Source organism: Mytilus trossulus, unplaced genomic scaffold (genome assembly GCF_036588685.1).
Source record: "Mytilus trossulus isolate FHL-02 unplaced genomic scaffold, PNRI_Mtr1.1.1.hap1 h1tg000675l__unscaffolded, whole genome shotgun sequence".
Lineage (NCBI taxonomy): Eukaryota > Metazoa > Mollusca > Bivalvia > Mytilida > Mytilidae > Mytilus > Mytilus trossulus.
Genome location: NW_026963443.1, coordinates 16,313 through 40,246, shown reverse-complemented (window position 1 = coordinate 40,246; position 23,934 = coordinate 16,313). Strand labels below are relative to the sequence as shown.

At 32.4% G+C, this 23,934-nt stretch overlaps 1 protein-coding gene across 1 annotated transcript; it reads left to right on the top strand.

Annotated features, from left to right (window-relative positions):
• Positions 1 to 338: 338 nt before the first annotated feature.
• LOC134702747 (uncharacterized) lies at positions 339 to 23,497 on the top strand. The gene is made up of 5 exons (XM_063563414.1): positions 339 to 1,063; positions 6,886 to 7,023; positions 9,031 to 9,166; positions 15,560 to 15,754; positions 16,968 to 23,497. Exons 1-5 carry the CDS (start codon positions 381 to 383, stop codon positions 17,151 to 17,153), a joined length of 1,338 nt encoding a protein of 445 aa, XP_063419484.1. The 5' UTR covers positions 339 to 380; the 3' UTR covers positions 17,154 to 23,497.
• Positions 23,498 to 23,934: the final 437 nt, after the last annotated feature.

Genomic DNA, 23,934 nt, shown 5'->3' with positions numbered 1-23,934 from the left:
TCAGTGAACCATTTCTATTTTTTGGGTAGCATCTTTGGTGTGAGGGTCCCATAAACTGCAGCTGTATTTTAATTTAGGTCTGACTATTAATTGTAATTCTTGTCTTGTTGAAATATTATTCAGTACTACAAAACATAATTAAGTCGAAGTAATAATAATTGAATCTAATAGTCTTTATATATATATTAAATATTTTGGAGAAAAGCTTTCCCTTCCAAATAAAAGTGTTCACCAATTAAAACTACCTATATCATGTTATCATGGTATAATAGAGAACTCTGTTAGTAATTTGATCTTTCATGTCTGTGTTACTTCTTACGTTGTCTTATGGTATTTAGTGTAACCTCTTGAATTCCGTCCCTTTGTCAAACACAACCAAAATGGCAGACACCATTCCGCAATCTCGTACAAGAGATGCCGACAGTCCTAGCTCAACAAAAATAAACCCCAAAAAAAGACGGCATTCTGACACTGAAGATACACTAACAGGAGAATCGGATACTGCTTCCCCTCCTCATAATTTTGGTGGTTTTAGGTCTTCAAGCGAAAGGGAGTCAGAGCCTCAATCTGATAGTCCATCCAGTGGCAATCGAACCAGCAGTGAAAGTCCTTTTGATCTGCGTCAATGTACAAGTTCCTGGACAGATGATAAGGAGTTAAATCGACTTAATGTTGAGTCTGTTTTGGAAAGTACAGCAGATGACGTGTTTGAAATAGGGTTCAGAGATTTTCTGAAAGGGGATAAACAAAACGTTAACAACTTAATGAAGAAACACTTTCCTCCTGGTGAAAGTGACGATTTGCTTTTGAAAGCCGAAAAAGAATGCTTTGAATTTGCACTTAAAAACATAATTACCGTTAATTGTGAATATATTGAAGATGTTGATGCTGCAGAGCTATTTAGATTTAACAGAGAATTTGGAAAAAAATCCTTTGCAGAATTCACAACAGAACCAAAATACAGTGGCTGGTTTCATTCTCATTGTGACCATTCTGAAGAGTTGGGCAAGAATTTAGAAAGTGAGGATGATATCTATAAAACAAAGCAATCTACATGTCAGAAGTAAGTATAACAATGTCACAAATCCAAAAAAAAAATGCAGTCAGTACTATCATATTCCTGATTATGCTGATATAACATTGTACTAGCCTCACTGGACACAATTACGAACGATTTTTGAACTGTAATTAATATTTTTTTTATTTAGACTACTTTTCTTGAATTGTTTATACCATAGAACATGTAGAATTTAAGATGTATGAAGGCTTTCAATTTTGCATCATATCCCACATACATTTTTATTCACGATAGGATACTTTAGTAAGATTTGCGTGACTTCGTTTTACAGGTCAAGAGAGCCACATATGGACGCAATTCCGAACAGCACTATATTGATATATTTTGCAGAAGAAATCAATGACAACAGTCTAGATTGATAAAGCATACATTAATCTTTATCCCTAACACATTTTCATAGGAAAATAAGATGCACAAGTTTGTTTTTTACTTCAATTACTTCAGCCATGGTTGCAGACGAAATGTCGGTCATGTGTAAAGGAAAGATTTCTGATTTTTTTTATTTTTGTGTAAGTTCCTCCTTTAAAGGAGCACTAAATTCAAGTTTATCCATTTCAGTGGTGTACTTATCAATCATCTATGAATTTTTTTATACATGTATATAGGTCAACATTTCTTTCGGAGTTCTCTGGACTTTTCGAGAAAAATTTACATATTTTCTGTCAGTTTTGGAGTCTGTGTTACATCATTCAAGGAAATGATAAAATACCACTAATATCATGTTTCATGAACAAGTTATCTTTTCGCATACAGAAATGGAAAGGCCTTGATCCCTAGGTTTAATTTTCAGTAGCCTTTTTATTTTCTGAGCAGTTTTATATTTTCTGAAAAGTCAGTTTTGGATGTAACAAAAAATTCATGACAGTAAATTCTGACCCATATTCCAACATCAATCCCAATTCTGATAGCAAAAAATCTTATTCGGAAGACTCCATATATCATGTGTATATACATTTTACATACTATTAGAACATTCCAGCAGCACCTGCATACGGGGTATATATCTCCCAATTGATACGATATTCCCGTGCTTGCATTTCCTATCATGATTTTCTTGATAGAGGGTTACTGCTCACAAGGAAGCTATTAAACCAAGAGTTCCAAATGGTGAAGTTGAAATCATCCCTTCGTAAATTTTACGGACGCCATCACGAGTTGGTTGACTGTTATGGAATAACCGTTTCACAAATGATATCGGATATGTTCCTTACGTCGTAACTACAACCCCCTTCCCTTTCATGAATGTGACCTACCGAATTAGACTATTTACCAGATTTGTAATCACATAAGCAACACGATGGGTGTCACATGTGGAGCAGGATCTGCTTACCCTTCCGGAGCACCTGAGATCACCCCTAGTTTTTTGTGGGGTTCGTGTTGTTTATTCTTTAGTTTTCTATGTTGTGTCATGTGTACTATTGTTTTTCTGTTTGTCTTTTTCATTTTAAGCCATGGCGTTGTCAGTTTGTTTTAGATTTATGAGTTTGACTGTCCCTTTGGTTTTGTCCCTCTTTTATTGTAATTATATTACAAAATATTGATCACATGATGCTAGTATTACCAGACTTTCAATTGCTTTACTTCAATCCTACACTAATTTAGTGTTTCAGGTTTTTTTTATCATGATTATATTTATATCAAAGTTTAGGAAATGTGTCATTATACTTGAAAAATGAAGATTTATTTAATTTTAATGAGGCAAAGGATATATTTCTTGGCACCATGAAGCTACATGTATTGGTAAACCAAAAGTAATATTTGAACTATTTGAACAATGCTTTTAGATATGTGTATTTGAAATTTGCCAATAACAGACTATTATTCGAACTTGGAATTATTTTTAATTATGGAAAAGAAATTATGCAAAGTCCATAATTAAAAATAATTCCAAGTTCAAATAATAGACTGTTCAATATATATAACTTCAGTATTAATAAACTTCATTGGAAATTTGCCGATAACTTAAGTTAAAATTATTGGCAAATTTCCAATTATACTTAAGTTATTGACAAATTTCCAATGAAGTCTTGTATAATTGGAAATTTGACAATAATTTTAGCATAATTGGAAATTTGCCAATAACTTAAGTATAAGAAAATATAAATCTTTGAAATTTAAACACAAAGTTTGAAACCACAAAAAGGAAGGTTTGGATTGATTTTGGGGGTTATAGTCCCTTTGGTTTTTGGAATAAGGGGTATAATGTATAAAAGGGGCAAAAATAAACATTTTAATAGTATCCATACAATAACATGAATAACTTGTGGAACAGTTTATAGCATTGCCTGAAATTGAATCACAAGTTTCCACACCACAAAAGGATACATTACTTTTCAGATGTTTTTTTTAAATTAAATTCTTCAAAATTTGAGATTGCAATTGCTAATTCTTTGTACATTGTCTGAAAACAGATTTACTAAGTAAATGTGCAACAGGACAGTGCACAGTGTATTGCACAAAAGCAAGAAATCTTCAGTTGAATACAAATTCAAACCATATCACAAATTTTAAGTTCTTTGACTACACTTATTCTGTGTAAGAACCTCTAATCATGATAATGTGTCAAATATTTAATAACAATTCAAATACAGAACTGTATCAAATTGAATATTGTGTTCATTTTTGCCCCAACTGTTCAGCGTTGGACCTCTGGCATCATATCCAACAGCGCACAGCAAAGCAGTTTATTTTTTTTATGGCACTTGTTTTTTTAATACAACCACAAAAATTGAAAATTTTTTGGTTGTATATTGGTATGATGTTGGCCTTGTCGTCGTCGTTGTCATCATCCGAATACTTTTAGTTTTCCCACTCTAACTTTAGTAAAAGCGAATAAAAATCTATGAAATTTTAACACAAGGTTTATGACCACAAAAGGAAGGTTGGGATTGATTTTGGGAGTTTTGGTCCCAACATTTTAGGAATTTGGGGCCAAAAAGGACCCAAATAAGCATTTTTGTCAAGCTTGCAACTTTTGTTGCAGAAAGAAAGCTCGACATAGGGATAGTCATCTACGGTGGCGGCGGTGTGTTAGCTAACTTCTTAAAAGCTTTATATTTTAGAAGGTGGAAGACCTGGATGCTTCATACTTTGTATATAGATGCCTCATGTTACGAAGTTTCCGTCAGTCGCATGTCCAATGTCCTTGACCTCATTTTCATGGTTCAGTGACCACTTGAAAAAAAGTTCAAATTTTTTGTAATGTTGAATTCTCTCTTATTATTAGTAATAGGATAACTATATTTCATATGTGCGTACCTTGAAAGGTCCTAATGTCTGTCAGACAGTTTTCACTTGACCTCGACCTCATTTCATGGATCAGTGAACAAGGTTAAGTTTTGGTTGTCAAGTCCATATCTCAGATACTATAAGCAATAGGGCTAGTATATTCGGTGTATGGATGGACTGTAAGGTGTACATGTCCAACTGGCAGGTGTCATCTGACCTTGACCTGATTTTCATGGTTCAGTGGTTATAGTTAAATTTTTGTGTTTTGGTCTGTTTTTCTCATATTATATGCAATAAGTCTACTATATTTGTTGTATGGAATGATTGTAAGGTGTACATGTCTAGCGGGCAGATGTCATGTGACCTTGACCTCATTTTCATGGTTCAGTGGTCAATGTTAAGTTTTTGAGTTTTGGTCTTTTTATCTAATACTATATTTGGTGTATGGAAATATTTTATGATCTTGATGTCAGTCGAGCAGGTTTTATTTGACCGTGACCTCATTTTCACGGTTCATTGCACTTTGTTAAGTTTTTGTGTTTTGGTATATTTTTCTTAAACTATAAGTAATAGGTCAACTATATATGTTGTTTAGAAGCATTGTTAGCTGTACATGTCTGCCTGGCATGGTTCATCTGACCTTGACCTCATTTTCAAGGTTCATTGGTCTTTGTTTAGTTATCTTGGTTAATGTTAAGTTTATGTGACAGTTGTTATAAAGCTTAACTTTATACTTAGGACTATCAACATAATATCAATGATTAGTATAAAAGGCGAGACATTTCAGCGTGTGCACTCTTGTCTTGGTTTTGTACTATAACTTTAGTTTAAGAGAATAGAAATGTATGAAATTTTGACACAAGGTTTATTACCACAAAAGGAAGGTTGGTATTCATTTTGGGAGTTTTGGTTCAAACAGTTTAGGAATTAGGGGCCAAAAAAAGGCCCAAATAAGCATTATTCTTGGTTTTCACACAATAACTTAAGTATAAGTAGAAAGAAATCAATGAAATTTAAACACAAGGTTTATGACCACAAAAGGAAGGTTGGGATTGATTTTGGGATTTGAGGTCCCAAAAGTTTAGGAAATAGGAGCCAAAAAGGGGCCCAAATAAGCATTATTCTTGGTTTTCGCACCATAACTTTAGTATAAGTAAATAGAAATCTATGAAATTTAATCACAAGGCTTATGACCATATAAAGAAGGTTGGGTTTGATTTTTGGAGTTTTGGTCCCAACAGTTTAGGAATAAGGGGCCCAAAGGGTCCAAAATTTAACTTTGTTTGATTTCATCAATAATTGAATAATTGGGGTTCTTTGATATGCCGAATCTAACTGTGTAGGTAGATTCTTAATTTTTGGTTCCGTTTTCAAATTGGTCTACATTAAGGTCCAAAGGGTCCAAAATTAAACTTTAGTTTGATTTTTAACAAAAATTGAATCCTTAGGGTTCTTTGATATGCTGAATCTAAAAAATATACTTAGATTTTTGATTATTAGCCCAGTTTTCATGTTGGTCAAAATCAGGGTCCAAATTAAACTGTTTGATTTCATCAAAAATTGAATAATTAGGGTTCTTTGATATGTGCCAAATCTAACTGTGTATGTAGATTCTTAATTTTTGGTCCTGTTTTTCAAATTGGTCTACATAGTTCAAAGGGTCCAAAATTAAACTAAATTTGATTTTAACGAAAATTGAATTTTTGGGCTTTTTTTATATGCTGAATCTAAACATGTACTTAGATTTTAGATTATGGGCCCAGTTTTCAAGTTAAGAAATTTTCAATTGCACAGTATTGCGCAATAGCAAGAAATCTTCAATTGCACAGTATTGTGTAATAGCAAATATTTTATAGCACAGTATTGTGCAATAGCAAGAAATTTTTGAACAATCTTAACCATACAGTGATAACAAGCACTTTATTTTACATTTTAATATTTTATGATGTATTTAAATGAGTAGTTATTGTTGCAAAGTCCATTAGAAATTTGAATTGAGATCAGTTTTGGAAAAATGGAAAGGGGGATGTGAAAAAAAATTTGGGGGGGGGGGGGGAGGTAAACTTGTCTCATTTCAGATTTCATAAAAAAAAAAAAAATTCTTCAAACATTTTTTTGAGAGGATTCATATTCAACTGAATAGTGAATTGCTCAAAGGCAAAAAAAATATTTTAAGTTCATTAGACCACATTCATTCTGTGTCAGAAACCTATGCTGTGTCAACTATTAAATCACAATCCAAATTTAGAGCTGAATCCAGCTTGAATGTTGTGTCCATACTTGCCCCAACCGTTCAGGGTTCAACCTCTGCGGTCGTATAAAGCTGCGCCCTGCAGAGCATCTGGTTTGCTTTGTATCTCTATTTTTGTATTATAATTATTAGATGACAGATTTTAAACATATAATTTTTTCTTTATTTCTAGACAATGCTAGAAGGTTGTTTTAGTTGGGTGAACCCCTGATTTATATATTGCCATCATACATTCAGGGTCTTGGGGAAACTGGTTTTAGAAAATCATTCTTTCTTGATGAGATTTGTATTATACTTTTATATTGTGACATTTTATTGTATTTTACAGAATATTTGTCCGACTGAAGATGTTTTCTGATCAGCTTCTGATTATGATGAACAACAAAAGAAAAAAAATGAATTTAACAGAGCTTATGTTCCAGGAGCTATTCTTATCATTTGTAAGAATTTTTGAATTAATAATAATGTAAGTGGATTTTTAGCCTTGAAAAGATAGATGTCTGTTTCCTTCCTCCTTAACCTTAAAAAGTTTTATTGCCTTTCCAAAATAATATTCAAGAAGAGTTCTGTGTCATTTGAGGAGGCTACCAGGCATGCCTGCTGAATCATTCAGTCAAGTTTTTACTTGACCAAAATCAAATGAAATGCTTGTCAGAGCATCAGAAATTATGATTGTTATATCATGCATGCATACATTTCTCAGATTTTTTTGCCGCCGCCATAGAAGAGGGGGCATTAAGTTTTACCCTTGTCTGTCTCTAGCTATGTTCTTCGATCTGTCTGTAAGTCCAAAATTTGGTTTCCATTCTCATAACACGGGTTATGTTCTTCTCATATATGTTATGATGGTATGATACTAAACCCCTCACGGGGAAGATTGTGCCTGATATTCATATGATGAAGACATAATTTTTCAATCAGTTTAATTGAAGTCTGGAGCTGGCATGTCAGTTAAGTGCTAGTAGTCTGATGTTGTTTATGTATTGTTGTCATTTTGTTTATTTTCTTTGGTTACATCTTCTGATATCAGACTAGGACTTCTCTTTAACTGAATTTTAATGTGCATATTGTTATGCGTTTACTTTTCTGCATTGGCTAGAGGTATAGGGGGAGGGTTGAGATCTCACAAACATGTTTACCCCGCCGCAAATTTGCGCCTGTCCCAAGCCAGGAGCCTCTGGCCTTTGTTAGTCTTGTATTATTTTAACTTTTAGATTCTTGTGTACAATTTGGAGTTTAGTATGGTGTTCATTATCACTGAACCAGTATATATTTGTTTAGGGGCCAGCTGAAGGACGCCTCCGGGTGTGAGAATTTCTTGTTGCATTGAAGACCTTTTGGTGACCTTCTGCTGTTGTCTGCTCTATGGTTGCGTTGTTGTCTCTTTGGCACATTCCCCATTTCCATTCTCAATTTTATCTAACTTAAGTTTGCCTCAACCAAATGTTATTTTTTGCATAAGTTGAGGTCAGACAGCACTTGTAGAAAACATTTAAATTTTGAGTGTCCCCTGCTATCATGACTAATATGAAAGTTGTAAAATGTAAGACAAACATGCCATAGGGATTACAATCCTGTGACTGAGTAAAATATTTGTATAAATCTTAATATTTCAGGGGTAAAAGAATTGATAGCTTAATACATTGTACTTTGTATACAGATGTGTTATGTTAACATGGTTAATAGATATAAGAAGATGTGGTATGAGTGCCAACTCTCCATCCAAGTCACAACTGGAAGAAAAAACATTAAAGGTCATCAAAGTATGGCCTTCAACAAAGAGCCTTCGCTCACAATCATCATTGGGGTATCTAGTTTAAAAAAATGTGTCTGGTGACCCGGCCAACCAAACAAGATGGCGGCCATGGCTAAAAATAGAACATTTATTGGGACTCCAGGAAGTTGGAAAATAGGGGTAAAATTATTAAACATTAAAATTTTAGCTTTGGAAAGGCCAAATTTAAGTCTGGGTTTTCAATATTGCACCATTTAAATGACTATGGGGCATCAAGATTTGATCTGTGAGTCTGTCCTTTCGTCACTCTTTCTTTTTATGGTTAAAGGTATTGGTCAAGGTAGTTTTGATGTAGTTAAAAGTCCAATCAACTTGAAACTTAGTACACATGCATGTTCCCAATGATATAATCTTTCTAATTTTAATGCCAAATTGAGAGTTTTGAGTCCAATTTGACAGTCCATGCAACATAGAAAGTGATAGTGTGAGTGACGCATTCCTGTACGCTGTACTACGGACGCATTCTTGTTATGATTTTGTTTGAAAAAAATATGAATATGATAGAGGTTGACTGGGAAAAAAATGTATTCACCTGAATGCATGCTGTTCATAGTAGGTAGTTGTGAATGAAGTAAATAAGTGAATTTTATACAAAGAATTATACATTTATGTACATATGTACACTTTGTGGTCACACATATTGCATAATCCATTAATCATGTTAATTTATATTTATAGTGATAACAGAAATCTCCAATCCTATGAAATGACTGTTGGAAAAGAAACTGTGATATCAGCTCCTGATGCAGTAATTTGCCAATTTTTCCCAGCTGATGTCCTTGCCTTCACAGACAAAGTAATAGCAGTTGTTGAGGTAATTTTATTTTTCATCATTTTTATTTTACTTTTGAAAACAATGTTTTTTTACCACAAAAGGAAGGTTGGGATTGATTTTGGGGATTATGGTTCCAAAGGTGTATGAATTAGGTAACCAAAGGGGCCCAAAACAAGTATTTATCTAGTTTCAGGACTATAAGTTGTGTACAAGTATTTCAATTGCTCTGAAATTGTACCACAATGTTTAATACCATAATTAGAAGGTTTGGGTTTATTTTAAGGGTTGTAGAGCAAATATGGCAAGAAACAATCATTTTTCTAGTTTCTGGATAATAACCAGGGATCTCCATGGCCTGTTTAACGATAGCGCCCTGCCATCATTCAAATGTCTTGTGCCATCGTCAAATGACTCGCACCATCGTTCAATTGTCTTCTGCCATCGTTCAAAACTGTGATTGTTTTTATAGCCCGACGCCATTTTTTTAGCAATTATAATCAAATGCATGTAATTGCATAACCCTCAGGCTTTTTTATAGTATAATCCAATACAGTTCTAACGCCTGAGGGATATCTGGATTAAGATCGCTAATCACTTGTACCTGAGCTTGTACAGGTAGATCAACAAAGCAGACAGGAGAAATATTATCTGAAGATAGACGATTTATTTGTGGTATTATTTAACTAAGTTTCCACAAATGCTTATGCTAATTCATTCATGTCCAGTGAAGAATGTTTATTCAATATTGTCAACATCGCAATATCTACAATGTTAACACGTTATAGTGTCAACATTGTTTACATTGTTTGAACCCTTATATAATGTATACATCGTTGACATCGCGATGTATACAATGTTAAAACGATGTTGTGTCAACATCGTACACATTGTTTGAACCCTTATATATTGTTTACATCGTTGACATCGTTAACATTGCGATGTATACAATGTAAACACGATGTCGTGTCAACATCGTTGACATTGTTTGAACTCTTATATATTGTTTACATCGTTGACATCGTTAACATCGTGATGTTTACAAAGTTAACACGATGTCGTGTGAACATCGTTGACATTGTTTGAACTCTTATATATTGTTTACATCGTTGACATCGGTAACGTCGTGTGAACATCGTTGACATTGTTTGAACTCTTATATATTGTTTACATCGTTGACATCGTTAACATCGCGATGTACACAATATTAAACCGATATCTAGTCAACTTCGTTAACATTGTTTGAACTCTTATATATTGTTTACATCGTTGACATCGTTAACATCGCGATGTACACAATATTAAACCGATATCTAGTCAACTTCGTTAACATTGTTTGAACTCTTATATATTGTTTACATCGTTGACATCGTTAACATAGCGATGTATACATATAAGAAGATGCGGTATAAGTTCAAATGAGACAACTTTTTATTTAAGTTACATCTTTTATAAGTAAACCCCAATAGGTTTGTCATTAATACGGAGTTTTGGTTTTTATTGAGTAGCAAGCTATGATAGGCACAAAAAAACACTAGTGTATAACTATTTGAACAGGAAAAATTAAGGTCTAATGTAAAAAACATGAAACCAGAAACACGTATAAACAATTCAACAAACGACAACTACTGAACGACAGATTCCTGACTAAGGACAGGTGCAAACAAATGCAGTTAGTTTAACGTTTATATACGTACCATAGACTCAATATACAATATAAACACGATTTTGACACAATATTGTTAGCATTGTTATGTGAACAATTTAAACAGAAAGGTATATATAAAAAAAGAAGTGATATGATTGCAAATAAGTAAAATTTCCAGTACATACATACTAACTGGCACATCTATACTAACCGTATGGCCTTTAACATTGAGCAAAGTTTATATGGCATAGTTAAAAATAAAAGACGCCGACATGAAAAATGGATTTTTTTAAACTATATAACTAACTGCTTAACCATTTTAACTTATTTAAAAAAAAAGAACGAAAAAAATGTATATACAACAACAACAAGATGTTGACACTATATTGTTAACATTACGATGTATACGATGTGAATGATGTAAACAGAAAGGTGTAGACACTATATATACAATATAAACACGATGTTGACACAATATTGTCAACATCACGATGTATACGATGTGAACGATGTAAACAGAAAGGTATAGACTTTATATATATAAATATAATATAAACACGATGTTGACTCGATATTGTCAACATCGCGATGTATACGATGCGAACGATGTAAACAGAAAGGTATAGACTTTATATATATATAAATACAATATAAACACGATGTTGACACGATATTGTCAACATCGCAATGTTTACGATGTGAACGATGTAAACAGAAAGGTATAAACTCTATATATATATACAATATAAACACGATGTTGACACAGTGTCAACATCGCGATGTTCGCGATGTATACGATGTAAACAAAAAGGTATAGACTTTACATATATATATATACAATATATACACGATGTTGACACAATATTGTCAATATCGCGATGTATACGATGTGAACAATGTAAACAGAAAGGTATAGACTTTATATATATATGTATATATACAATTTAAACACGATGTTGACACGATATTGTCAACATCGCGATGTATACGATGTGAACAATGTAAACAGAAAGGTATAGACTCATTTTCGGCCTTTGACAATGCTAACCCCAGAAATAATTTACCATTCCGTTGTAGTACTATTCAATAGCTATTCATTCAAGCAAAGTATATATATATATAACCCCTTGCCATATAGAATTACTGAGACAATGGGTTGGAAAGCTCTATATATACACAATGTTGATACAATATTGTAAACATCACGATGTGAACGATGTAAACAGAAAGGTATAGACTCTATATATACAATATAAATACGATGTTGACACAATATTGTCAACATCGCGATGTATACGATGTGAACGATGTAAACAGAAAAGTATAGACTTTATCTCTATATATACAATATAAACACGATGTTGACACGTTATTGTCAACATCGCGATGCATACGATGTGAACGATGTAAACTGAAAGCTATAGACTCTATATATATACAATATAAACACGATGTCGACACGATATTGTCAACATCCCAATGTATACGATGTTAACGATGTAAACAGAAAGGTATAGAACATATTGATAGGATACAATGTAAACACAATAACGACACTATAAAGTTGACATTGCGATGTTGACAATATCGACAAAATATCGTGCACTGGACATAGTTCTGATAATTCAGATTAAATACAATAAACATGATAAATTAGTAATCCAATAACAAAGTTTAACAAGTAGAACATGTGCTTTTATTTTGACTTAGGCAATCAGCATCCCCCCTTTTAAAAAGTACAAAATAAGACGTAAAACAGTTATTATTATTTCATCGCAAATAACTCGAGTACTGCTGTATTGTAACGATAATATAGAATGACTTTAAAAGTAAAAAGTAAAAACTTTTAATATTTCCTGTAATGGTAATTCCGAATTCATTTTGTAGTTTACAATCAAATTGATACATCTGCGTTTCCGGTTTCTATTCAGACTCGAAAGATGCATGTTGCATAGCATCGACTTGCTAGATAAAGTCATTAAAAACCTTTGCATTTGACAACGTTTGCTTTACAAATCTTTTTAATCTTTTACATAACCTGTATGACTTGTTTTGTCGTTGCTGCAAACCAGCCATACCGGTAATGGGCTCATGAATTCTGAATTTGACAGTTTCCGTGAAAAATAAGCTCCACATGATTTTTATCCCTCATAACAATTACCAAATATAGCAAGAAAACTACATGGGGACCTTTGTGATAGCTATTGGTCATTCTCGACTAAGGGAAAGGAAGGGGCATGAGGGCTTGGCCTTTGAAGGGTTACAAACATCAATTATTGAAAATATATATACTTCTATATAGTATTTATAATGAAAATTCAAATAAATATAATTTAAATAAGCAATGAATTAGCATGTTCACCTATCCTTATGTGGAGGGATGAAATACTTTCAATCACGCTACACTGTATGGCGTAGATACGGTTTATGATGGTGAAAGTTCCTCCACCGTTCAATTTTCATCCATGGAGATCCCTGAATAGCTTGTGTGTAACTGTATGATTCTCTCTGACATTGTACCACAAGGTTCCATATAACAAAGGGAAGGCTAGGATTCATTTGGGGTTAATTTTCCAGAATATGTAGGAATAGGGGCCAAAAAAAAAAGTGCCAAAAAGAAACATTTTCTAGTTTACAGACAGTAACTTTAAGTGTTGAAGTGTATGGATCTCTTTACTTATTAACTTTACTTTAATTAATCAGGCGATTGGCATTTCAACAACCAGGGGTATAGTTTCATCATACAATATAAAAAGTGTTCAGATCCCCATCCTTTTTAACACTATAATTGATTCTTTATTGCACATATTGCTGTTTAACAATTAAACTTGGTGTACAGCATTTCATCAAGTTTCCCTGTTAAATTACCACTGAATACAGAGGGATAATATTCAGTAAAATTAACTAATACATTACATTGGTTTAATTCACATATTAAACTATTATTATAGTTGTTACAAATAGTCTTTGCATCTTCACAAAAAGTATTTTTTGATATATTCATAAACAAATATCTACACAATAATATTTTTACGGAAATTGATCATTCATCTGGAATGACTTTTTGGGTTCTTTTATTAACTTATCAAAAACGAATTGCGGTCAAGTGACCTCACACGACTTTTCTGTTCCTCGTGTTGGGACAATATTTTTTGAAGTGTTTCGAGAATTTGGATTATTAATTTCTATGTGGTTTTAAAAGCTTTGAATAATATTGCGAAAAGGTAAGTTGGAGTGTAAATATATTTTTCATAGTTGCACTTTCACTTTCAGTCTTTATTAAATTTGTTATTGATTCTATTGACTAGATAAATACCGTGTCGTGACCTTTTACCTGACAAATTTTGTAAACAATGCACACAGATGTAGCGTACAAGTGTCGAAGTACCTATATATTGACAAAGACACACACACACACACCTACATATTCATTTATATCTGAATTAACCACATTAACATTCATATATTGTAGTAATAATTACTGAACAAACAAACTTCTGCACATACAGTCATACTTGTTCAGTGTCACATGATACATTTTACAAACAAATTTCTTTCAATAACTTTCATACATACTCATAGAGTCTCATACCTTAGGCATAGCAATTACAGATAATTACTTGCATAGTACATTTATAATAAAGGGAAAAAAAAATCACATACAATCACACATAATCTAGATCTATAGCATCTGTTTTTTTTTTTTATACATGTAGCTTAAGTTAACTATAAAATGACTTCATTATTATTCTTCAAAATATTCAACACCTTTGTTAATAAACTGCTGATCTCTATATTGGTCATACTATATAGTTCTACAGTATTTTCTACCTCATATTCAAAATTTTTTAATGTGTCTACTGCTTTGGTTTTTTTATTGGAAACATAATGTGTTTTATAGATTGAAAAGAACATTAAGCTAAGCAAATGATTTAGCAAATGATTTAGCGCATAGTATGCATCGTCATGAATTTCCCCATCCTTAACTATAATCCATATATACATATATTCTAAACAGCCATGACATAGAGCAGTGGCGGATCCAGGGGGGGGGGGGGGGGGGGGGTTCCGGGGGTGCGCACCCCCCCTTTATTTTTGCCGATCAATGCATTTGTATCGGGACATATGTTTTGCACCCCTTTGCACCCCCCCTTTGCCCTGGGTTAGCACCCCCCCTTTCGAAAATTCCTGCATCCGCCCCTGTAGAGGTTCATTATCAGATTTACTTCCTTAGAGCAAGAAAAGACATGTACATGTGTATTAAACTGGTCCGCCGTTCTATCTATAGCTTCGCACCGAAGGAACGGGTTGGAGCTATTGTCACATTGGCATTAATTGGACGAGTCTTACAAATTCAACGATTCGCTAATAAAATTGGCCAATTAAAGTGATAGGAAATTGACCTCAAATGTTAATACTGCGATGCCGCAAAATAAACAAGTATCTGTTAACTAACCCCATGGTAGTTGCGCAGATAAATGACCAATGAGCGTGTTAACATGCTCTTGACAAACTGAGCCGGTATCTTTTGTTTCCTTAAAAACTCAGTAGGGTAATAAATGTGCTAATTTTTCTTTGATTTGATATCAGTATAATAAATAATTAAACATAGTCCATGATGTACTAGTCTCGTCGAATTGTTAAATCCCGTGGTCAGAATTCTGACCACGGGATTTAGGCCATACCTGTTGTCAGTGTAGCGATAAGTGAACACAACAGGGGTCCAGTTTACATGTGTATTAGTCCAATAAAACAAAACAGTTCTAATGAGTTTTATTTTATTTCAGGTAAAAAAAGAATACAGCAGAGGTATAAGTGAAACAGCAGAAAGGAGGACACGAAGTGGAGACAAAACATCTAGCATGATTGGTCATATAGATTCTAGTCTCAAAGGGCAACATACAGGTGAAATGATAGCTGCCCTTCCCTCATCCGTTTTTGGTTTAAATGGTGTATATGGACTAATTGTACAAGGCACAAAGGTAAAAATGTGAATGTAGATTTGCGAAATTTTTTATGATTTTCTGATTGCATTTTCTTCAAGTCAAAATTTGCAATTGGACCACGTGGTATTAGTCATGTCACAAGTGTCAGCTTGGGGTTTTCTTATCAAAACAGTTATAAACCAAAGAGCAATTAACACCTATTTTAAATCACTAAATTGCATTTCTTCATGCTTGAAGATATTGATTTGATATTTGGTATTTTGATGTACCACGACAAGTTAAATATCAAGTACATATAGTTTTGTTCTGGTCTGATAATTTTGTGTAGGGTAATGGTCCTTGAACGTAGAAAATTACTCCAACATTCAGTTTTCAACACTTTTTATTTTGTCATGGTTGAAGATATTGATTTAATAATTGGTACATTGTTTTATCATGACAACGTTACAGATCAAGCTACAATTTTGTTCCTGTCTGATGATTTTGTGCAGAGCTATGGTCCTTCGACTTGGGAAATTCATTCAAATAATCAGTTTTCAACACTTTTTTTTGGTCAAGGTTGAACATATTGATTTAATTATTGGTACATTGTTTTATCATGACGAGTTACAAATCAAATTATAATTTTGTTCCAGTCTGATGACTTTGTGCAAAGTTATGATCCTTATTTATAATTGGAATTAGAAAATTCACTCAAATAATCAGTTTTCCACACTTTAAAATGTATATATATATATATAAAAAAGATGTGTTATGATTTGCCAATATGACAAAGTGACAGAAATTTACAACTATAGGTCACTGTATGACCTTAATCAATGATCAAAGCCCATTCCACATAGTCAGCTATAAAAGGCCCCAAAATGACAATGTTAAACAATTCATATGTGATAACTAATGGCATAATTTATCTACAAAAAATGCCCCATTAATGGTAAAAATCATCAATGCCACCACATTGAAAGCTTATTTAAAAAAAATTGATTTTTCATGGTAAACTTTCATAGCTTAGTATAGTTACTGGTTAGTTCAGTGAATCCCAATGTTCAGCAACCTCCATCAAACTGCATTTAAAAGTTTCCTTTCTGTCATGGAAGTAAAAAAAATGGACCAAAATTAAGTTGAAATTTTGTTTTCGTCATTAGAAAAATGCCAAATGGAAGTTATTGGCATAATTCCTGTCTTTTTTTCTGCTCTCAATGCATGCAATGCAGTAAATGAAAGATTTAAAAATTACCTTTTTTTTCAGGTTACTGTTGTATCTTTACGTGCAAGTGGACAATTCTGGGAGCAACTTCAAAATGGAAATGTAAAGAATGCTCATGCAATTGTACGCTATAGTCCAGAATATAATATTTTAACAAAACAGGGAAGAATTCAACTTATGAATATATTTTTAGGAATGAAAATGTTACTTCAGAATCTGGAAATGTAAAAGAAAGTTCTAGGTATTTAAAGCTGTGTAAAGAGTTAAAAAGACGTCAATGCTTTTTTTCTATTGAAAGATATGGTTACAAAAGCTACATTGGTTAAAGTTATAATTGTCTTTTCTTTTTTGGTTTGGTTTTTATGGCCTTCTTTACAACTTGCACTGATAAACCCATTTCCTAACAAATTAACATATTAAAAATTACGAACTGAAATCCCTCTTCCCCTATTTTATAGTTCCAATACATTAAAGTCATGTATGATCCTTAAAATTTGTCAAAAGATAAACATGTTTTATATGTCATTTGGTCTCCGGTGGAAATTTGTCTCATTGGTAATTATACCACATCTTCTTATTTTTATATTATAGAGCTGAATGGCTATATATCATGTATATATAACTATTATTTGTATTGCACATAATACCAAACACTTGAAATTTCTAGCATGGAATGAAATTATAAAGATGGAAGATTTGTTGTCGATAATGCCAAAGGTCAGCATTTCTAGAATGATTTCTCTTATTTCTGCATTATTTTCACATTTCAAAACAGATTGTGAAAAAAGTTATTGTCCCCACTAGTTAGTGTCAGAATAATTTTCATTACTATTCTGTGTAAATATTTGGATTAAACTTGGAAATGACCTCAAAATTTCTCGATTTCATCTAAATTTCCAATTGTGACATAATGAAAAATGGCAATCATGTCTGACGACGTTGCATATAAAGAACACAACTTTTTTCAAATTTTTAAAGAAAAGATTAACTTACATTCACTCTGTGGTAACACTTTTAATTTTTATGCCCCACCTACGATAGTAGAGGGGCATTATGTTTTCTGGTCTGTGCCTCCGTTCGTCCGTCCGGTTAAAGTTTTTGGTCGAGGTAGTTTTTGATGAAGCTGAAGTCCAATCAACTTGAAACTTAATACACATGTTCCCCATGATATGATCTTTCTAATTTTAATGCCAAATTATAGTTTTGACCCCAATTTCATGGTCCACTGAACATAGAAAATGATAGTGCAAAGTTCAGGTTAAAGTTTTTGGTCAAGGTAGTTTTTGATGAAGTTAAAGTTACATCAACTTGAAACTTAGCACACATGTTCCCTATGATATGATCTTTCTAATTTTAATTCCAAATTAAAGTTTTGACCCCAATTTCACGGTCCACTGAACATAGAAAATGATAGTGGGAGTGGGGCATCCGTGTACTATGGACACATTCTTGTTTTTAATAATATTCTTAAACCATCCTGGATTTGTACCAAATTTGGAAAGAAGGTTGTTAATTATTGAAAAATTCATATCTAGATTGTTTCTGTATATTACTATAAATGGACTTAGTTTTTCTTTTAGTTAACATTGCATACAGTCTGCAATTAAACATTTATTAGATTCATAAACCATTCTTACCAAATGTGGAAGGAAGCTTCTTACAATCAAAAGATAGGATCTAGAGGAAAATGTACTAATTGTCTTCTTTATCATTTGTTCTTTCAATAAATTTATGTTTCAACTCTTTTATAAATCTATAGATTTGATTGCATTCTGTAAGCATAACTTTTTTAATACATTATAAACGTTTTATTTCTTTAACTGTAAATCTGTTATGTGCATTCCCCTATTACACTATAAACATAGACAGCAGCAAAAGAAGGATCTGCAGAACCCTCACAAATTTTTATTAACATTTCAATGAATCTACAGCTTTAGTGAACAGCAGTTTGCTGGTAGAAGTGACAAATCCTCCCTGAGTATTAGTATGAAATAAAACCTATCCTCCTTTTGTACTTGTAGTATCATGCAGCAAAGAGCACAGCATTTTATATTAATTATTTGAATATTAAGCTTTAGCTCTCAAGTCATAATGTTTTTTTTCAATATTTTGAGATTTTTAGCACAATTACATTTTAGTAACATACATCATGTACATTACAAGTAATAATTCTTATGTGACATCTGTATATTATGATAATTAAATGGCATGCTATAGGTATTTCAAGATTGTGATAGAGTTTATTAGATAGATTTTGATTAAAACTGCAAAATGAGTATATATTGTAAATACATGCAATATGTTTATATTGTTATTTTGTACCAGTTTTTATATGACCACAAAAAAATTTTGGGATCATATAATGGTATGATGTCGTTGTCTGAGTCATTGTGGTATCCTTCGTCCTAAGACACATTTGGTGTCTGGACAATAACTTTAGTTTAAGTCAATGGATTTCTATGAAATAATAAGAAGGTTCAATATCAGTAAAAGAAGGTTGGGATCAATTTTTATACGACCGCAAAATTTTTTCGTATATTGGTATCATGTTGGCGTCGTCGTTTGCGTCGTCGTTGTCATCATCGTCTTCGTCATCGTCCGAATACTTTTAGTTTTCGCATTCTAACTTTAGTAAAAGTGAATAGAAATCTATGAAATTTTAACACAAGGTTTATGACCACAAAAGGAAGGTTGGGATTGATTTTGGGAGTTTTGGTCCCAATATTTTAGGAATTAGTGGCCAAAAAGGGCCAAAATAAGCATTTTCTTGGTTTTTATACGACCGCAAAAATTTTAATTTTTCGTCGTATATTGCTATCACGTTGGCGTATTCGTCGTAGTCGGTGTTGTCCGAATATTGTTAGTTTTCGCACTCTAACTTTAGTAAAAGTGAATAGAAATCTATGAAATTTTAACACAAGGTTTATGACTACAAAAGGAAGGTTGGGATTGATTTTGGGAGTTTTTATCCCACATTTTAGGAATTAGGGGCCAAAAAGGGCCCAAATAAGCATTTTCTTGGTTTTCGCACAATAACTTAAGTTTAAGTAAATAGAAATCTATGAAATTTCGACACAAGGTTTATGACCACAAAAGGAAGGTTGGGATTGATTTTGGGAGTTTTGGTTCTAACAGTTGAGGAATTAGGGGCCAAAAAAGGGCCCAAATAAGCATTATTCTTGGTTTTTCGCACAATAACTTTAGTTTAAGTAAATAGAAATCAATGAAATTTAAACACAAGGTTTATGACCACAAAAGGAAGGTTGGTATTGATTTTGGGAGTTTAGGTCTGAACAGTTTAGGAATTAGGGGCCAAAAAGGTGCCCAAATAAGCATTATTCTTGGTTTTTCGCACAATAACTTTAGTTTAAGTAAATAGAAATCAATGAAATTTAAACACAAGGTTTATGACCACAAAAGGAAGGTTGGTATTGATTTTGGGAGTTTAGGTTTGAACAGTTTAGGAATTAGGGGCCAAAAAGGGGCCAAGTAAGCCTTATTCTTGGTTTTCGCACCATAACTTTAGTTTAAGTAAATAGAAATCTATAAAATTTAAACACAAGGTTTATGACCACTAAAGGAAGGTTGGTTTGATTTTGGGAGTTTTGGTCCCAACAGTTTAGGAATAAGGGGCCAAAAGGGTCCAAAATTGAACTTTGTTTGATTTCATCAAAAATTGAATAATTGGGGTTCTTTGATATGCCGAATCTAACTGTGTATGTAGATTCTTAAGTTTTGCTCCCGTTTTCAAATTGGTCTACATTAAGGTCCAAACGGTCGAAAATTAAACTAAGTTTGATTTTTAACAATAATTGAATCCTTGGGGTTCTTTGATATGCTGAAAATAAAAATGTACTTAGATTTTTGATTATTGGTCCAGTTTTCAAGTTGGTCCAAATCGGGGTCCAATTAAACTTTGTTTGATTTCATCAAAAATTGAATAATTAGGGTTCTTTGATATGCCAAATCTAACTCTGTATGTAGATTCTTAATTTTTGGTCCCGTTTTCAAATTGGTCTACATTAAAGTCCAAAGGGTCCAAAATTAAACTAAGTTTGATTTTAACAAAAAATGAATTCTTGGGCTTTTTTGATATTCTGAATCTAGACATGTACTTAGATTTTTGATTATGGACCCAGTTTTCAAGTTGGTTCAAATCAGGATTCAAAATTATTAAATTAAGTATTGTGCAATAGCAGGAAATTTTCACAGTATTCAGCAATAGCAAGAAATCTTCAATTGCACAGTATTGCGCAATAGCAAGAAATCTTCAATTGCACAGTATTGTGCAATAGCAAATATTTTCAATTGCACAGTATTACGCAATAGCAAGAAATATCTAATTGCACAATATTGTGCAATAGCAAGAAATTTTCAATTGGAGTTATCTTTCTTTGTTCAGAATAGTAGTTGAATCAACTTAAATCATTGTTTTATACAATATACAATGTATATTCACTTTTACTACCAACCAATCTTTACCATTCAGTGATAACAAGCACTTTATTTTACATTTTATTATTTTATGATGTATTTAAGAGTAGTTATTGTTGCAAACTCCATTAGAAATTTGAATTGATATCAGTTTTGGAAAAAGGGAAAGGGGGATGTGAAAAAAAAATGAGGGGGGGGGGGGTTAAATTTTTCTCAGATTTCATAAATAAAAAGAAAATTTATTCAAACATTTTTATACGACCGCAAAATTTGAAAAAATTTTCGTCGTATATTGCTATCACGTTGGCGTCGTCGTCGTCGTTGTCCGAATACTTTTAGTTTTCGCACTCTAACTTTAGTAAAAGTGAATAGAAATCTATGAAATTTTAACATAAGGTTTATGACCACAAAAGGAAGGTTTGGATTGATTTTGGGAGTTTTGGTCCCAACATTTTAGGAATAAGGGGCCAAAAAGGGCCCAAATAAGCATTTTCTTGGTTTTCGCACTATAACTTTAGTTTAAGTTAATAGAAATCTATGAAATTTTGACACAAGGTTTATGACCACAAAAGAAAGGTTGGGATTGATTTTGGGAGTTTTGGTTCCAACAGTTTAGGAATTAGGGGCAAAAAAAGGGCCCAAATAAGCATTATTCTTGGTTTTCGCACAATAACTTTAGTTTAAGTAAATAGAAATCTATGAAATTTAAACACAAGGTTTATGACCATAAAAGGAAGGTTGGTATTGATTTTGGGAGTTTTGGTCCCAACAGTTTAGGAATAAAGGGCCCAAAGGGTCCAAATTAAACTTTGTTTGATTTCATCAAAAATTGAATAATTGGGGTTCTTTGGTATGCCGAATCTAACTGTGTATGCAGATTCTTAATTTTTGGTCCCGTTTTCAAATTGGTCTACATTAAGGTCCAAAGGGTCCAAAATTAAACTTAGTTTGATTTTAACAAAAATTGAATCCTGGGGGTTGTTTGTTATGCTGAATTTAGAAATGTACTTAGATTTTTAATTATTGGCCTAGTTTTCAAGTTGGTCCAAATGGGGGTCCAAAATTAAACTTTGTTCATCAAAAATTGAATAAATGGGTTCTTTGATATGCCAAATCTAACTGTGTATGTAGATTCTTAATTTTTGGTCCAGTTTTCAAATGGTCTACATTAAGGTCCAAAGGGTCCAAAATTAAACTAAGTTTGATTTTAACAAAAATTAAATTCTTGGGCTTATTTGATATGCTTTATCTAAATATGTACTTTGATTTTTGATTATGGGCCCAGTTTTCAAGTTGGTCCAAATCAGGATTCCATATCAAGTATTGTGCAATAGCAAGAAATTTGCAATTGCACAGTATTGCACAATAGCAAGAAATATCTAATTGCACAATATTGTGCAACAGCAATTAATTTTCAATTGGAGTTATCTTTCTTTGTATAGAATAGAAGTTGATAATATATGTTGGAAATTTGCCAGACATGACTATGATGTCATTTTCTATTTTTATTTGCCAATAACTTTATGTAAATAACTTCATTGGAAATTTGCCAATATAAAATGTTGCTGATGAAGCTTTTTTTCCTTATCTTATCTAAAATGTTTTTAGATAATGTATGTTGGACATTTGCCAGACATGACTATGATGTCATTTTCTATTTTTATTTGCCAATAACTTTATGTAAATAACTTCATTGGAAATTTGCCAATATAAAATGTTGCTGATGAAGCTTTTTTTCCTTATCTTATCTAAAATGTTTTTAGATAATGTATGTTGGACATTTGCCAGACATGACTATGATGTCATTTTCTATTTTTATTTGCCAATAACTTTATGTAAATAACTTCATTGGAAATTTGCCAATATAAAATGTTGCTGATGAAGTTTTTTTTTATTGTTTTATACAATAAACAATGTATATATTCACTTTTACTACCAACCAATCTACCATTCAGTGATAACAAGCACTTTATTTTACATTTTAATATTTTATGATGTATTTAAAAGAGTAGTTATTGTTGCAAACTCCATTAGAAATTTGAATTGATATCAGTTTTGGAAAAAGGGAAACGGGGATGTGAAAAAAAAGGGGGGGGTTTAAATTTTTCTCATTTCAGATTTCATAAATAAAAAGAAAATTTCTTCAAACATTTTTTTGAGAGGATTAATATTCAACAGCATAGTGAATTGCTCAAAGGCAAAAAAAATATTTTAAGTTCATTAGACCACATTCATTCTGTGTCAGAAACCTATGCTGTGTCAACTATTTAATTTTAGATTTAAAAAGTTTGAAGAAGAAATCTTTAATTGATTTGTAAAATCTTGACATTTGTTTTGTGTAAAAAAAAACATGTAATGTCAAAAATTTGGTCACAATCCAAATTCAGAGCTGTATCACGCTTGAATGTTTTGTCCATACTTGCCCCAACTGTTCAGGGTTTCGACCTCTGCGGTCGTATAAAGCTGCGCCCTGCGGAGCACCTGGTTTTAGAGAGGATTAATATTCAACAGCATACTGAATTGCTCAAAGGCAAAAAAAAATATTTTAAGTTCATTAGACCACATTCATTCTGTG

Coding starts and splice junctions, on each gene's coding strand:
- LOC134702747 (XM_063563414.1), top strand. CDS start 381: ATGGCAGACACCATTCCGCAATCTCGTACAAGAGATGCCGACAGTCCT. Junction 7,024..9,030: donor ATTTTTGAATTAATAATAAT/GTAAGTGGATTT, acceptor TTATATTTATAG/TGATAACAGAAATCTCCAAT. Junction 9,167..15,559: donor AAGTAATAGCAGTTGTTGAG/GTAATTTTATTT, acceptor ATTTTATTTCAG/GTAAAAAAAGAATACAGCAG.